This window comes from Pelmatolapia mariae, linkage group LG9 (assembly GCF_036321145.2).
Source record: "Pelmatolapia mariae isolate MD_Pm_ZW linkage group LG9, Pm_UMD_F_2, whole genome shotgun sequence".
NCBI classification, from domain to species: domain Eukaryota; kingdom Metazoa; phylum Chordata; class Actinopteri; order Cichliformes; family Cichlidae; genus Pelmatolapia; species Pelmatolapia mariae.
In genome coordinates this window covers 24,952,483-24,968,504 of record NC_086235.1, presented here as the reverse complement: position 1 = coordinate 24,968,504, position 16,022 = coordinate 24,952,483, and the positions used below count along the sequence as shown (strand labels likewise).

At 40.3% G+C, this 16,022-nt stretch overlaps 1 protein-coding gene across 1 annotated transcript; it reads left to right on the top strand.

Moving 5' to 3' along the window:
- The first annotated feature begins 1,995 nt into the window (after positions 1 to 1,995).
- ipo4 (importin 4) lies at positions 1,996 to 15,944 on the top strand. The gene is made up of 30 exons (XM_063483397.1): positions 1,996 to 2,362; positions 2,657 to 2,743; positions 2,831 to 2,910; positions 2,991 to 3,032; positions 3,132 to 3,261; positions 5,346 to 5,525; positions 5,722 to 5,787; positions 5,868 to 5,969; positions 6,110 to 6,193; positions 7,086 to 7,241; positions 7,361 to 7,414; positions 7,510 to 7,619; positions 7,734 to 7,842; positions 9,520 to 9,649; positions 9,812 to 9,925; positions 10,149 to 10,262; positions 10,387 to 10,510; positions 10,733 to 10,844; positions 10,935 to 11,062; positions 11,146 to 11,223; positions 11,420 to 11,477; positions 12,321 to 12,426; positions 12,678 to 12,871; positions 13,000 to 13,050; positions 13,283 to 13,408; positions 13,862 to 14,088; positions 14,211 to 14,343; positions 14,492 to 14,596; positions 15,008 to 15,077; positions 15,274 to 15,944. The coding sequence occupies exons 1-30, from the start codon at positions 2,297 to 2,299 to the stop codon at positions 15,402 to 15,404; spliced, it is 3,267 nt and encodes a 1,088-aa protein (XP_063339467.1). The 5' UTR covers positions 1,996 to 2,296; the 3' UTR covers positions 15,405 to 15,944.
- Positions 15,945 to 16,022: the final 78 nt, after the last annotated feature.

Sequence of the window (16,022 nt, the reverse complement as noted above, 5' to 3'; positions counted from 1 at the left end):
TTCTTCCCTTCAGAGGGAACATGTTCTGCCCAGTGATGTAGGGTCCTGATTACTCCAAGTTTGTGTTCCAGAGGGTAATGGGAGTCAAAGAGGAGGTACTGGTCTGTGTGTGTGGGCTTCCGGTAAAATTCAGTGTTGAGGTTTCCATTCTCTTCAATGTGCACAGCGCAGTCCAGGAAAGGCAAACAGTTATCCTTTGTGTCTTCTCTGGTCAACTTGATGTTTTTATCCACAGCATTAATGTGCGCAGTGAAGGATTCCACTTCTTGTGTTTTGATTTTGACCCAGGTGTCGTCTACATATCTGTACCAGTGGCTGTGTACTCTCCCTTTAAAAGAGCCAAGAGCCTTTCTTTCCACTTCCTCCATGTAAAGGTTGGCTACAATAGGTGACACCAGGGAGCGCATGGCACAGCCTTGTTTTTGTCTGTAGAAACCATCGTTGTATTTGAAATATGTGGTGTTAAGGCAGAGGTCTAACAGTGTGCAAATCTGATCGGGGGGTGAAGTTTGTTCTGTCTTCCAAAGAGCTGTCTTCTTGTAGGCGTCTCCACTGCCTCCGTGGTGGGTATGCAAGTGAATAGAGAGACTACATCAAAGGACACCATGGTTTCATCTGGATCCAGGGTAAGTTTCTGGACCTTGTCGGTGAAGTCGGTGGAGTTCTTGATGTAATGTGGGGTGTTCCCCACGAGAGGTGCTAAGATGGTAGCAACGTGTTTCGAAATGTTGTAAGTGGCTAAGTTTATGCTTCTAACAATGGGTCTGAGTGGGACACCTTCTTTGTGGATCTTAGGAAGTCCGTAAATGCAAGGTATGGCATCCCCTGGGTATAGGCGATGATATAGGGCGGTCAGTGATTTTGTCCTTTTCAAGTTCTTGAAGGCAAGCAATAACTTTGTTTTTGTAGCTGCTTGTGGGGTCTCGCTTTAAGGGTTTGTAGGTATTGTTGTCACTGAGAAGAGTAGTGATCTTTGTGTGGTAACCTAACCTTCACAGACACGTCTTTTCCTGTCGTTGTCCCGCGCATCGATTTAATGTCCAATATTTCCTCTGTAACGCGCAAATTGGAGTCCACACCACGGATGAAAATGGCCAGCTGTGCAATGTCCTTCATGTCTGTACTTTCATCCACAGCAAGAGAGTATGCAATAAAGTCTTTGCTTCTTTCACACAACTGTGTTCTTAAATCAGTGGCCATCTCACAAACCCGATCAACAATCGTATTGCTGCTCAGGCTCACATTTGCCAAAATGTTTTGTCTGGACACAAGACGTCACACACCTTCATCATTCAGCTCTTCAGAAGCTCTCCATCGGTAAATATTCAGTGGGTCAGTGAGAAATATCAATAAAAAAGGATGATTTAGCACTAGCTGCATCTCACAGTCTACAGCTTATCTGGTCAAATTAGTGCAAGGATGCATTTTCAAAAATGCTCCCATGACATAACTTTCGAGTCATTCACAGGCCTATATACAGACTGTGCAGATTCATGATAAAACTTTTTTTTTTTAAATATAGTGAATGTGGGAAAAGCCAGGGCCCTCTGTCACACCCAATTTGAGATGAATCAGTGATGTACCATTTCCAATTCAGCTTGGCATTATTTTGCTATGTTTTTGTTTGTTTGATTTATTTCGTTGCTTTTACCCTTGCTTAAATAAAAACATTTCATATATAAATCTGATGCAGAAAAGACAACATCACCTAAATCCAGGAAATGACAGAGTGCTTTGAAACACTGGATTTTCTGTTCCCAGAAAACAGAAAGTCATTTCATGCCGGTGGTGTCAAATTGAATGAAGTTGGGTTTTTCTTCCCCTGTTCTATTTCATCGAACTGCAAACAGGCCAGAAATTCCCGTTCAGTTTCTCAGATATGAGGATTTGAACGTGTTGCATTGGACCTCCTAACCACCTGAAGGCGCTGTTTGTTTCAGTAAGACTGAAAAATCCTGAAATCTGCTGGTCCCTTTAACGCAACTCACATGGAACTCCTGGCCGGTTCTGCCTCGCGTGCTCGCAGTTGGACCGTTCGTGGACCGGACCGAGCTTAGATACTGGCATCTGTCGATCTTCATTTTTCGTTTCGCACTTTAAAATTGAATTTGCCCGAAAGGAAAATCTGTAGCTAACTTTTAGAACTACCAAGTGATATATTTGGCAGGTGTCGCATTGGGAAGAAGGCACACTACGCGGAGGCAACTCGTTTTATGTACGAGTCTGTCAACGTCAACTAACGGTAACGGTCACAAAAAGGTTATCTGAAAGCTGGTAGCGCTGAGGGGTGACAGAGATGACAGAAGAGCTCGAGCAGATTCTTTCGCAGCTCACACAGCCTGATAATGCAATTATTCAGCAGGTAACGTCACAAATAATTTTATTAAAGTTAACGTTAGCATTACTTTGCCCGGCTATAAGGGAACTTTTTGAAAAGGCTGCTGGAGATAAGCTAGCTGATGTTTGTTAAGGTTTGGTTAGCTAACTATTAAACCACTGGTACTAATATTTAGGACCACTGGGTTCTTATATTAGCAGTTTACTGCCTGAATAGTTGGTACCTTAATTAAAAACCAGGCTTAGGTTGTGAGTCAGTTGGTGAGCTGTTATTTCTTTGTGGCACCCACCACAGACAATCTCTTTTGTCCTCTTTTAGGCCACAGCCCAGCTGAAACAGGCGTTCAAAGACCCAGCTATTATTCCAGGCTTGTGTGCGGTCATGAGTGGCTCCCAAAACCCTCAGGTACTATATACCTTTTATTATTTTATCCTCTAGTGTGTGTGTGAAAAGAATGCCCATCTTTGTAAACGTTTGGCATCCAACATGCAGATCCGTCAGTCAGCTGCAGTGATGCTGAGGCTGAGGGTGAAGAAACACTGGAAGAAGATCAGCCCTAATGACAGAGAGAGGTTTGAGTTTTACTTTTCTTTCACACTACCAGCTTTCATAGTTTAAACTCTGCTGTAATGTTTGTGTTTTATTCACACAGTCTGAAGGCAGTGGTGCTGCAGGCTTTCATGCAGGAAACCGAGTAAGAAAATGCTGCACTTACTGTTTTCCATTCTGTAGATACAGACCTACACGTTTGAGCTGTCATGAGCTGTTGTTTCTCTGTTTATTTTTTTTGCAGGCACACGGTGCAGCATTCACTCTCCCAGCTGTGCGCTGTAATGGTTAAACATGAGACACCAGACCGTTGGCCTGCCCTGCTCCAGCTTCTCAATCAGTCCACCAAGAGCGGCAACCCTCATGACAGACAGGTAGCCTGATCAAGCACCAGATATGAGTTCAGATTAGTTTAATGTATTTACAAGTGTAGATGATGATAGATGCACATGTCTGGACGAGTTCATAACCTGTGTTAGCTATAGCTTAAAGCAAGGATGTCACACACATTTTGCATTGTGGGCCACATAAAGCTGACTTTGGTTTTAAGTGAAAGTGAAAGTTTAACTACACATTTAATCTGTAATATAGCTTAACATAAGAAAAAGAAGTGCAGTTTTAACTGTAGGTCTCAGGTTTTCTACATGATAATAACAAATGCTGCTTTACTTAACCTCTTAAGCCCCAAGGGGATTTCTGAGCTTCCTGCTCGAAAATGCAATGCCTAAATTAAATTGATTATTTCTCTGCAATTACAAACTCTGTCCTTACAATCTTGGTATCAAAATGAAGCTAACACTTGGGACATTTAATCAGAGGTGTAAATATTAAAGCAGATATTACTGTGTCAAAGTTAATGAGACTGGAACACAGAAAAAATAAGTAGATTTTATTCTCGCCTAATTTTTTTTGTAATTTTTAGCATATAACCCTTTAAAAAATATGCCTCAGCTCATATTTGGTTCCAGAAATCCAGTAACCAACATATAAGCATAATCTGTGCAAAGATTTGTGTTTCTAAAGTAAAACAGTGAAAAACTACAGCCCTGTCAATACATGAATATCCAGACGTTGTACAAAAATGTCCAATTTTGGCACACAATTGGACACCATGCCAGTTTATTTTTTTAGGTATTAAAGAGCAGAAATTAATAAATTTTATTAACAGGCCTAAAAATGCTTTTTTTAAAAATATATTTTTGAAGAATTAACCACACATTTACATGGTAATGGCCCTTTTCTGCCGTGCGCATAGAGCAATTCATTGGCCTCTGGCCCTTTAAACTCTGAGGGGCTGTAACTTTGGTTTCTTTTGGTCAATTTGCATGATTGACACCTCTTTTTAATCGTTTTAGCCAATAGATTCAAAGTAACGATGCCACGTTCACGTCACTTCAACCAATCAGACGTTGTAAAGCCAAAACCCACGCGTGTCCAAATTTATTGCATGTGGCGTCTGTCCAGTCACGTGTCTGTAGGTGGGTCTAAAATGGAGGTTGTTGACAGAAAACGGCTCTGATGCGCTAGGTTGGCATGGTAACTACCGGCTATCACGTGGCTACCGGCTACCGGCGAAAATAACAGAGGAAATCGGGACGGTAAGCCAATTTATATCTTAGTGCATTTGCGCCGCTGTGTGTTTTTGTGGTCTTCTTTTGCGGCTAATTCAGTGAATTTTAGTCTGATCGTGGTGAAACTTGGTGTGTGGAGTCAGTGATAGCCCTGGAAGCTAACCAGCCTATTTTTAACCGGTTACATGAAGTCTGAAGAATTTCTGGTTCGGTTTTGTGTGTTTAGCGGACTTCTGTGCATTTACGTAACTGCTCGTTTAATCGCGGCTTGTTTTCGGTGTGTTTGGTGGTTGTAGAAATAGTTTATATGACATTTTAGCTGAGATTCTGAGGTTTCTGTGGATACCACACATGACTGGATTTATATTTCTCAACCGGCGTTATAACCGATTAAACGTGATCTCCTCCTTTTTGCCCCCAATGCCGGGGGCGTGGGGCTTAAGAGGTTAATGAAAGACAATTGCCAGTATAGCTCATTGGGCTTAATTTGTAAGAAGTAAATGTGTAAAAAAATGGTAGCTCATTGCCCAGACTGTTCAGTAAGTTTTTGTTAATTCACAGAAAATATAGTGTTTGTTTTTTGTTTTTCCCTGCTCTTTACCCTGTGTTTAAACAAACAAAAAACAGATTTCCAAACAGGCCAATTTCTGTATCAGTTGTAAAGGTTAGAAAACTTAAAAAACATACAGTTAAAAGTGCAAAGTTTATACCCCCCTTTACATTTTTCCATCAGACAGCTTCAAGCTGTCTGATAGACTGTACTAGAGTCTTTGCTGGCCATTTCTGGTTCTCAGGTCTTATGTTTGAAACACTTGGGTTAAAGTCTCATATTATATTATAATTTGTGCATAGTTTAGTTACTAGAAATATTGTAATTTATTTGCCAGGTTGGTCTCCTGCTGCTGAACAAGGTGATCGAATCCAACCCTGAGCCTTTCAAGCCCCACTACTGCCAGCTGCTGCAGCTGCTTCGTAGTGTGCTGGAAGACCACAACAACCCTACAGCTCTGTACTATTGCATCCTCACCCTCACAGCCATAACAGCATTCACTGGCACAGAAGAGATGGTGAGGCAAAACAACAACATTTCAGGCAATGTGCAGACATTGAAACTATTCCACAGGAGATTTGTTTATAATTGCACTGCATGTGACGCGTTACAACTTAAGTTGAAATAAGACCTGAATTATATTTCAAATCTTGTAATTTTCAAAAATCTAGAAGTATTTTGTCACAACTCAATAACATCTTGCTCTCTTATAGCACCTGATGCGTTCCATCCTCCCAAATCTGATTGTTGCCCTGAAATGCCTCATCAAGGCTGATGAGGTAAATTCTAGCAAATGCTTTTGTACCTAATGTGTTGATAAATACCTACTAAATTATTACTTCTGTCTCTCCCTTCACAGAACCAAGCCAGTGAGGCCATGGAGGTGTTTAATGAGCTCATGGAGAGTGAGGTGTCCATTATCGTCCCACATGTTGCTGACGTCGTCCGCTTCTTCTTGGAGGTACGACCTGAATGTGTGAATTCCGTTTGATATTCTAAATTTTATTTATTTTTCTAAGCTGACAAGTGATGTTTGGTACCTGAATGCTCAGAGGGTTTTACAAGTGAATTTTAACAACATGTGCTTTGTGCTTGTGTTAGGTCGGCAGTGACACCAATCTGAGTGACTCTCTGCGAGTGAAAGCGCTCTCTTGCGTCACCTTCCTCATCAAGTTGAAGAGTAAGGTGAGTCATCCACCAGCTCTTTTAACATCTGCCTTATGTGTGTGTATGTTTAGTTGTAGAGCATATGAGAATCTTATGGGTCTGTTATTGTTCAAAAGACATGACTGCCTGTCTTGTCTTTTCTTGACACCAAAATATTACTCTTGAACTTGGAGTATCCTCCAGAGCTGACCCTTTCAGCAACAGAGCAAACAAACACAAATGCAGCTTCATAGAGTGCAGTCATCAAGTTGAAAAACCTTCAGTGTCCAGAATTCACTTAGTAGTCTACACACAAATATATTGGAGATTCTCTTAGCAGCATGTACTCCAAAACCACAATTTACATTGGAAACAAACAGCTTGAATCTTGTGGATGTAAAAACGTTATATTTACCACCGATAGCCATCCTAAAAAAAGCAGCGAAAACATTCAAAATTCACATGTTAAAGTTAACACTGTTCTCACACATTTTATTATGTGCAGTTCAGTCATGATAGTTTATATAATTTAGAGGATATTTAAAAATACTAAGCTGTGACTTGACAAAATTATATATGTCATAAGTATAGGTCATCTGCTTTTGGACTTTCTATGAAGAGACGGTTTGTCTACAAGATTTTTTTTTCTATTAGATTGAAATGAATAAATGAGTGTTTTCTGGGAATGCTTTTGGTGACTAGCTATGCAAAATGAATTAAACTGACCGTAAAAACAAAGCGCAATCTCTTGTGACACTTAACTGAATAAAAGTGGATTTACATAATGGATACTCCTTGTACTCCCAGCAGCTGGGAACTGGTTTGGTTTTTATTGGATACTTATTGGTGGAGTATCACATAGCTTTAAAATGTACAAAATATAAAAGTTTGATGCGAAACTTGAAATAATATATTTTTCTAATCTTCACAGACGGTGCTGAAGCAGAAGCTCCTGAACCCAATCCTGCAGGCCATTTTCCCTATACTGACTGCAGCTCCACCTCCTGGTGAGCAGGACCCAGAAGATGAAGAGGACGACAGTGGAGATGGAACAGATAATGAAAGTCCCAAACACTGTGCTGCTCAGGTGTTTAACTATTTTGATATAAATTGTGCTTTTTTGTTTTTTTTATCAAAGAAGTTCACTTTGCAGGAGCTTAAAGTAATTTTCAATAAGATTTGACTTGTTCTTTTGTCTGGTTTCAGATTATTGACACTATGGCTCTTCATATGCCTCCAGAGAAACTGTTCCAACAACTGGTAGGTCATATAGATTTGGAATAACTCTGATCCCTGGCTGTTGTATCTGCTTTCTGGTAGTGTGTTAAATTGTTTTGTTTTGTTGCTTGTAATAGATGCCCCTTACTCAGACCTGCCTTGCCAGTGAAAATCCATATCAGAGGAAGGGAGGCCTCATGTGTCTTGCTGTGCTGGCTGAAGGGTGTGCAGACCACATACGCACAAAGTACGAACGCTTGACATGAAATAAGTGTATATATGTTGTTGATATGTGTTCAAATCTATACATGCAGTTTGATTTTGACAATGTCTAAACATTGTTTGTGTATCTGTGTGGTAGGATGTTAAAATCAGTGCTGCAAACAGTATGTCAGAGTCTTTCAGACAGCAGTGAGGTGGTGCGCAGTGCAGGCCTTTTTGCCCTTGGACAATTCTCTGAACATTTACAGGTGAGTCAGGACACACCTCAGTGGGAAAAGCTGTTTTTCTGTTTATTTTTGGTTTTCAAGCCTTTAAAATCTGGTTCTTTGGGGTTTATACCTGGAATGAAGTGCTTGTAATTTTTATTCTATTTGTGACACAGTATGCTCACTTTAGACCTTATTTACAACGGGAACTGTGTGTGAAGGAATGGACAGAAGTTATCATAAGATGTTGCATGCTATAGGATGTACTTAAAGTGTCACTTATCTCAAACCAGGGGCCCGTTCTTCGTACCTCGCTTACTACATCCAAGATCAAATGACACATCCAAGATCAAATCATCGCGCTAACCTTGAGCTCGCTAATCCGGTTCTCCGAACACACCTGTTGTTGACGATTAGTATAGCTGGATGAAGTAATCTGAGATCACTGGGTGGCTTAAAAGGGGCTACGCATCGATAGTAGAAACATTGATCGGCAACCCTGTGATTGGTCGGCGAAGATGTCGAAGGAGCGCGCTCAGTATTTTACGGCAGCAGAGCAAGAACTCTTGATTGAGGGATTTCAGGAGTTTCAGAGTTTAATTAAAACGCAGGGGAACACTGCAAAGGCTGCAAAAGCAAGGAGAGAGGGGTGGCAGAAAGTTGCTGACAAATTAAACTCGTAAGTGATCCATGATATTACATTATATCATGTGATATTATATTATACCACATTATATTATATTACATCATATCCTCTTTCACATTAGACCCACAACAGGACCCACTAGAACATGGAACAAGTAAAAGTGAAATATAAGAATATTCTACAGAATGGTAATATTTATCACTTATATTGCTTTTAGTCACCTGAAAAGAGACCCTGCAATAATCTGTTTGTTTGTTTATAACAGCAACCAAGAAAAGGGCAGAGCAAATAAAGACAGGGTGGTCCTGCACCCCCTCGTCACACCCCGGCTTTTTGTACCGTGACATTTATTGACATTGTGGGTTTTTTTGTGTGTAGTTTTACATAACACTCCATCACTTTTACCTGTTCCCATGCAAGGGGTGAAAACTCTCCTTATCAATCTTGCACCTTCCGCAATGGGTTGCTCGCGTACAAACGGACAGGACATGGCTGCGACAGACTTCCCAAATCCACCTTCGCTTTTATAGCCGTGGTCTCTCATCTTGATTACACGAAGTAATTTACTTATACTACCCTAAAATATGAATTACATCTGAAATAATCAAATACATGACATAGAATGATTAATAGTACATTTCCCTTTTTTTCGGAAATGACCTGTATGTATCTGTATGAAATCAATAAAAGCATCAAATGCTGCATTATATTTAGTCACATTGATAATATTTATTTATGGTAAAACAGTGGCGAAATATCGCTGTTGCTTTCATATAACTGCAGCGGACATACCTGAGTGGCCGCGATCTAATCCTGTTTACATAAAGTAAACCTGCTCCCGAGCAGGTTTACGCTTACGGATCTGTTGCTATGACAGCAAGTCCCAGATGAGCTTCGGAGAACCGAACGATCCAAGATCACGTGAAATCGTCAACATTCAAATCCGGCTAACTTACTTAGCGAGGTACGAAGAACGGGCCCCTGATCTATATGAATGTGTATAGTTTTTTCCACAATAAAACGAAGAACTATTCTCAGTCTCTTTTTCTAAATTTTCCTTCTTTGCTTTCCAGCCTGAAGTGAGCACGTATTGTTCAGAATTGATGCCTTTGTTGCTGGGATACCTTTCATCGTTGAACCAGGCCAAGATTGGCCACGTCACGAAAGCGTTTTACGCCCTAGAGAACTTCATGGAGAACCTAGGTAAACTAGAAAAGATCTCCCCAGAGACAAACACAGTAAAACTCACACAACTTCCCTGCAAGGGGAGAAATTACCAAAATTTTCTGCAAACCAAAAACTATTGTTAAACAAAACAAAAAGTCACCTTCTTTTCATCATCTCTCATTTTGGTTTTACAAACAGGAGCTGATATTGAGCCCTATCTGCCCACTCTGATGGAGACGATGCTTTCTGCTCTGAACAACACTGATAACCCCAAGATAAAAGAACTGGCGGTGTCTGCTATCGGTGCCATAGGTAACAGAATGTCAGGGTTTTATACATTAACCAGTAAAAAAAAAAAAGGAGTTGTAGTTTTCTGGCTGACTGTGTAAGATAATAGTTCAATAAACATCCTTAATTATTTGTTATTCCAGTGTCAAATACAGAAAAATAGAAAGACAAGCTATTATGACATTAAATCTTATCTCTTAAATGAAAACTAACCTAATCTCTCAACTACTTCAAATGACTTTAACAGCAAATGCTGCCAAGGAGCTGCTGGTTCCCTACTTCACCCCAGTTATTGAAAGTTTGAAGGGCTTCCTGACCACCACCACAGAGGAAATGAGGTCTCTACAAACTCAGTCTTTGGGTTGGTAAACTTCAAAGTTGTCTCTAAACTAAAACATTTTCTTTTGAGACCTGGAAACATTTTAACCACACAGTCCCTGGTAGTTTCTATAGGCTTTGTCTCACTGTTTTATTGTTGCTGTCAGATACTCTCTCTGTTCTGGCCCGCACCATTGGCAAAGATGTCTTCAGTCCTCTTGCTGCTGAGTGTGTTCAACTGGGCCTCAACCTCACCGACACCATTGATGACCCTGACCTAAGACGCTGCACGTATGTTACAATTCTTTATTGAACAAAGCAAACATTCAAGAATTCAACGTTGTGATTCAGAACGCATTTTTAACTAGTCCTCATTTCATTCCCAGCTAAAAGATCTCTCCCTGCTGTCAGAGCTTTATTATTGTGTTGTTGTGGTCTTCATAAATAGTAGTACAGAAAAGCTCCAGCTTACCTGTTGGTTGTCCTTCACCTCCCTGTCGCTCCATCTTTCAGGTACAGCCTCTACTCTGCTGTATCCATAGTCACCCCTGACTGCCTGACTCCTCACCTCACTGCCATAACAACTGTAATGCTGTATGCCCTGAAGTCCAGTGAAGGCGTCACGGTAGAAACTATTATTGTAGCGCTTGTGTTTGAAATATTCTCAATTAAAACGAGTGTTTCAATTTCCCACCTCCTATTTTGTTGTTTTCAGGCACACCTTGAGGAGGACAAGACGTTTGTTCTGCTGGACGATGATGATGATGACGACGAAAATGAGGAAAAAGATACAGAGGATTTTTTGGAAGATGACAAAGGGACAGATGTCCATGATGTGACTGGGTAAGGCTCACATACATGCACACACACGTAGTTCATGTTCATCCAAATACTCACACCGAAACCCCAATGTGTCCATGTCTTAGGTTCAGTGTGGAGAATGCCTACATTGACGAAAAGGAGGATGCCTGCGAGGCACTAGGAGAGATTGCCTTCAATGCTGGGTAAAACTTTGTAACTTCTTTTTTTTTTTTTTAAACCTTCAGTGATGGGAATTTTACAGAGATTAACATACATGGATAAATGTAATTAATAAGAATAAAAAATTAGGAAGTGTTCTAAAACTTGTCCCATGCGAGACATTTTAGATGTGAACGTGTGTGTAATTTTTGCTCTTGTTGCTGTGGTTTCCCCTGACAGTGTTGCCTTCCAGCCCTTCCTGGAGTCCAGCTTCCAGCAGGTTTATGAGATGAGAGATGTAAGTGGCTCCGTTTGGCTGGTTGACCAAATATCCCTCTCGTTTAATGTGCTGTGAAGGGCACTTTGTGGTCTGTAATTGTGCATCTAGTTATAAATGACTGTCTGTAGGTTAATTGATAATGTTGATTTGAATCCTGCCTTATATTGTTATCTTTGGTCAGTTTTAAAAGCTATTTTCACAGATATAAAAATGTTTTACTATTTTCCTTCATAAGCTTTAACAAAGGTGAGGCAGCTAAAACAAGCTTCCAAGAGTATATAGACTACTGCTAAATATATTGTAAGAGACTGTAAGTTGTGGCTAATAAACATTAAAGACCCTTTCCTTAAAAAAAAAACAAAAAAACACATTTATGCTTTGGCAAGGTGATCAAATGTTTTCCTGCTAGGTGTTGTGCCTGTATCATTTTATTAATACCTTACTTTTTCAGAAGATATGTTGGTACTGCTGTGGCAAAAATATCTTAGTTTAACACACTTGTTCTTTTGTGATATAGAAGTGATATGGTGGTTCATTGGTCTTTTCATAACAACAAGTTTTTGACCTTAACCCCTACTAGAGGCTTTTTTTTGGTGTTTCCTCTAACCTCAATGACCTGCTACTGACCAAGGCAATAATGGATAGCAGGAATAATTTACTAATTGGCCTCAAGGACTGGCATTACAGTATCCCTTTTTTTTAGGGGTCAGTCCTTGTTGGTTCTGCCATAATGCCAGGGTCCCTCATACTTTGTCTTCCTTTAACTTCAGGAGGGTCATACTTGCATTGAACCTGTCACGTCTGTCTGTCTGGCAGCCCCACCCAGTAAGCTGTAGTATTCTCTCGTACTTTTCTCCCCAGTTTCCCCATGAGGATGTTCGCCGGGCAGCGTTTGGAGCCATGGGGCAGTTTTGCCGAGCTCAGCACAAAGTGTGGAAGGAGAATCCCACTGAGGCCAACCACCAGGGTAATACAGGATACCAGCATGCTGATTTAGGCAGTAGTATTGTCTGCTCTAGATTCAGTAACAAAACCAAGGCGGATCAGACAAGTTTCTAAACAGAGATAGAAAGTTGCATATAGATTTTATATCCTGGAAAATTGTATCCAGTTTCAACTCAGAAATGTGCCTTTAGTGTATAACAGGAATCAGCGCTGTTGCTTTTCATACATTTTAACTTCTTCAATGTTTCTGCACATCTTTTGTCCCACACTCAGCCCTGTTGAAGTTGTTGGATATAGTGGTTCCCTGCTTTTTGGAAACGGTGCGAACAGAGCCCGAGCGTCATGTTGTGATGGGTGTCTTGGAAAGCATGAATAGTGTCATCAAGTCCTGCAAAGAGGAGGTTTTCAAAAACCCTTCACGCCTGAAGGAGATCAGCCATGCCATCCGCGATGTGCTCAAGAAAAAGGTGAGGGTGTGGGTGATGGATGGGTTTATTTGCTAAAACTCATTTGTCACAGATTGCTTTGCTTAGAATGAATTGTGCTTTAAAAGCCTTCCACATTTTTTTTCCGTTTGTTTTCTCTGCCCGCTCAGACCCCGTGTCAGGACAGTGGTGGTGATGAAGTTGATGATGAAGACCAACAGGTGCTGCAAATCAAACAGTAAACTGGATCAACACAATGCTGAATTTTGGCTGTGAAAATATCTGTCCTGATCCAAGAGCTTTAGTGTTTTCTGTGGCCCACTTTTAAATACAATGCAGCCAAAAGTAACAATATGAGTCTGTGAAGTTTTTATGTCTTTTTTGCCTCTTATTTTTTTGTCCAATGTTTGCTTTCCGTATTGATTATTCCTGTTGATGTGCTGTGTGTTTCAGGCAGAGTATGATGCCATGCTCCAGGAGTTTGCAGGGGAGGGAATCCCCTTGGTGGCCGCCTCTGTTCCTGCAGACAACTTTTTCCCTTTCCTCAATGACCTGTTGCCTTTCATCATGAACAAAGCCGTGAGTCTGAATGCACTGACACATTTAGGCGTTTGACAGGAGCACTTTATACTCCAGCACCCTTTTCTTTTTTTTCAGATAGCAGTTTATTACAAAGCAAGTAACAGAACTAGTACAATGTGTTATCCTCTGCCATCTTTAGATGTTACAGATCTCAACTTATAAATAAATAAGAAAAAATATTTAAAAGAGAACATAAATAAAGTCACACTGTCATTTAACAAAGACTTCCAAAAATTCAATTTTATAGGTTTAACATAGTTGACCCAAATATCCCACAGTTTAGGATCAATAGAGAAAGAAAACCTTTCCATAGTGTAAATATCACTTAATGTATCTGTCACTCTTGAACTGATTGATTTTGCTAAGCACAGGGAAATATTTTTAATCTGGTTTGAAATCCTTTGGGAAGAGTCACCCTAATAAATCATATTTATTTACTGAATTTCATAGAAATCCTCGTGCACGGTGGCAGACCGGTCCTTCTCTGTGGGCACCATTGCAGAAATCCTCCATGCTCTCATGAGCGTGTCTGGGGGGCGGGGAGTGGCAGGCCGCCTGTCCAATCGCTTGCTTCCTGTACTGGTAGCTGGAGCGAAGGACAGTGACCCTGAGGTTCGGAACAACAGCGTGTTTGGACTGGGATGCCTGGCTCAGGCAGCTGGACCCATCGTTGTATCGTATCCTTCTTAACTGTGTATGCTTCTGTTTGGAATAATTGTTGTGTTTGGCAGTACACATTTTATTTTGTTTTTTCAGACTAAATTAAATCCATCGCAGTCCTTAGCAAAGTCTGTCTCAGAGACTATCCCATGATGCTGTCTGTGTTTTCCAACCTGCTGTCCAAGGAATCTGACCTCAGGGTAATTGATAACCTGTGTGCTGCCCTCTGCAGGATGATCATGAGCAATGTGGATGCTGTCCCTCTGGAACAGGTTTGTTATATTAAATATTTCAGCTGGTGGTTCTCGCTTCTTCAGCTAAACTTAACTACAACATATTTTCACAAGCAGGAAGCTGACTGCAACAGTGCTGCAAAATGTTTTCAGAATTTCAAGCAAATGACTCTGTGTTCACTGACAGGTGTTGCCAGCTTTGGTGGCTCGTCTCCCGCTCAAAGAGGACCAAGAAGAGAACAATACAGTGTTCAGCTGCCTGGCTATGCTCTACACACACAGCCCTGCTCTGGTACAGTCAAAACCACATTTACATCTGTTTACATTTCCAATGTAGAGGATGAGTTTAGATCACTGTGGTCCGAGCTCGTTGTCAATTGTGGAAATGGATGTTGCACAGGAAACTGTGTTTCCTTACATTTATTTTGTGTTGAAAGAAGTCTTTGATTTACATTGATTATTAAAGAGCAGCTGTTCACATGGTTAGAAAGATGCTTTGAAAGGAAAAACTTCCGACTAATCATTTCTTTTATTAAATGTTAAATCATTTATTCTTACAATCCAACACATGCAGAAGCTTTGACATGCTCTGATGTAAATCTTGAATTTCTTCACATTGTGCATTTTGTCCCTAAATGTAAAAAAATATTTGAATTAGACTTTTTTTTCTTAAGTTTATTTATTTATTTTTTATCTCTTTCAGGTAGTGAATTTAATGAAACCCATAGTTGCTGCTTCCAGTCATGTCCTAGGCAACAAGGATGTTGATAAAGGTGAAGATTTCTGCAGAATATGCAGAATAGCGTATCAGATTGCATGTAAAAATTCCCTCGAATGAACCCTCGTGACTCAGAGCTTCACATCTGATGTCTCTTAGCATCCTGCACATAACTCTCATCAGTATTTGGTTCTTTTGTAGTGATCTGTCTCCAGTGTTGACCTCTAACTCTGTTTGTTTCTCCTCCACAGAAAGCCAGAACATTTCAGTAGCACTCATGCAAAAGTTTGCCCAGAACCACAGTGCTGAGTTCCAAGCAGCTGTGACCTCACTTCCTGCAGAGCAGAGGGATAGTCTCAGCGCAGCCATCAGTGCCTCATAGCCCACACACACAGATACATCCTTCCACTCAACAACCAGAAAAATTATACTGTAGGTGGAAAATGGGACAGTTGTGTGTCATGTTTCAGCTGAATGAGTGCAGCACTTCAGCGATTCTTCAAAAGTTATTATTACATTCAGCAGCTCTTCTTTTTAATTTATTTACTAACATGCATGCCGTGTTTACATTTTCTTATGTTAGGAGTTCCGGTTCACCATCCTGTGTTTTGTATTTTGATTTCCTGCTTTACTATAAATCAGTCAATTTAACCTGTGGAGAAACATGTGTGTTCTTGCTCCTTTGAACTGCCTTATTCAGAGATTTCTTAATGTTTGTACACATGCTGAGTTATTAGTTTTGAAAACAGTTACTTTACCTTTAGTACTCTGCTGATGCTCAGAAATACAACCTGTGACCTTACAGAGCCCAAAAACCTATCACAAAACACAAATTAACAAGGACAGAAGCTTTTTACAAATGCTTCAGCAATGTAATTCTAACAAGTTATGCAATGTCAGTTCAGAAGTATTTATCACTAAATAAAACTAGTCTTGTCATAATAAGCTTTGCTGTGGACAGTTGGAGCATTCATGTTAAAACTTTCTTACAAAAAAAAGG

Coding starts and splice junctions, on each gene's coding strand:
- ipo4 (XM_063483397.1), top strand. CDS start 2,297: ATGACAGAAGAGCTCGAGCAGATTCTTTCGCAGCTCACACAGCCTGAT. Junction 7,242..7,360: donor CCAAACACTGTGCTGCTCAG/GTGTTTAACTAT, acceptor GTCTGGTTTCAG/ATTATTGACACTATGGCTCT. Junction 7,843..9,519: donor AATTCTCTGAACATTTACAG/GTGAGTCAGGAC, acceptor TTTGCTTTCCAG/CCTGAAGTGAGCACGTATTG.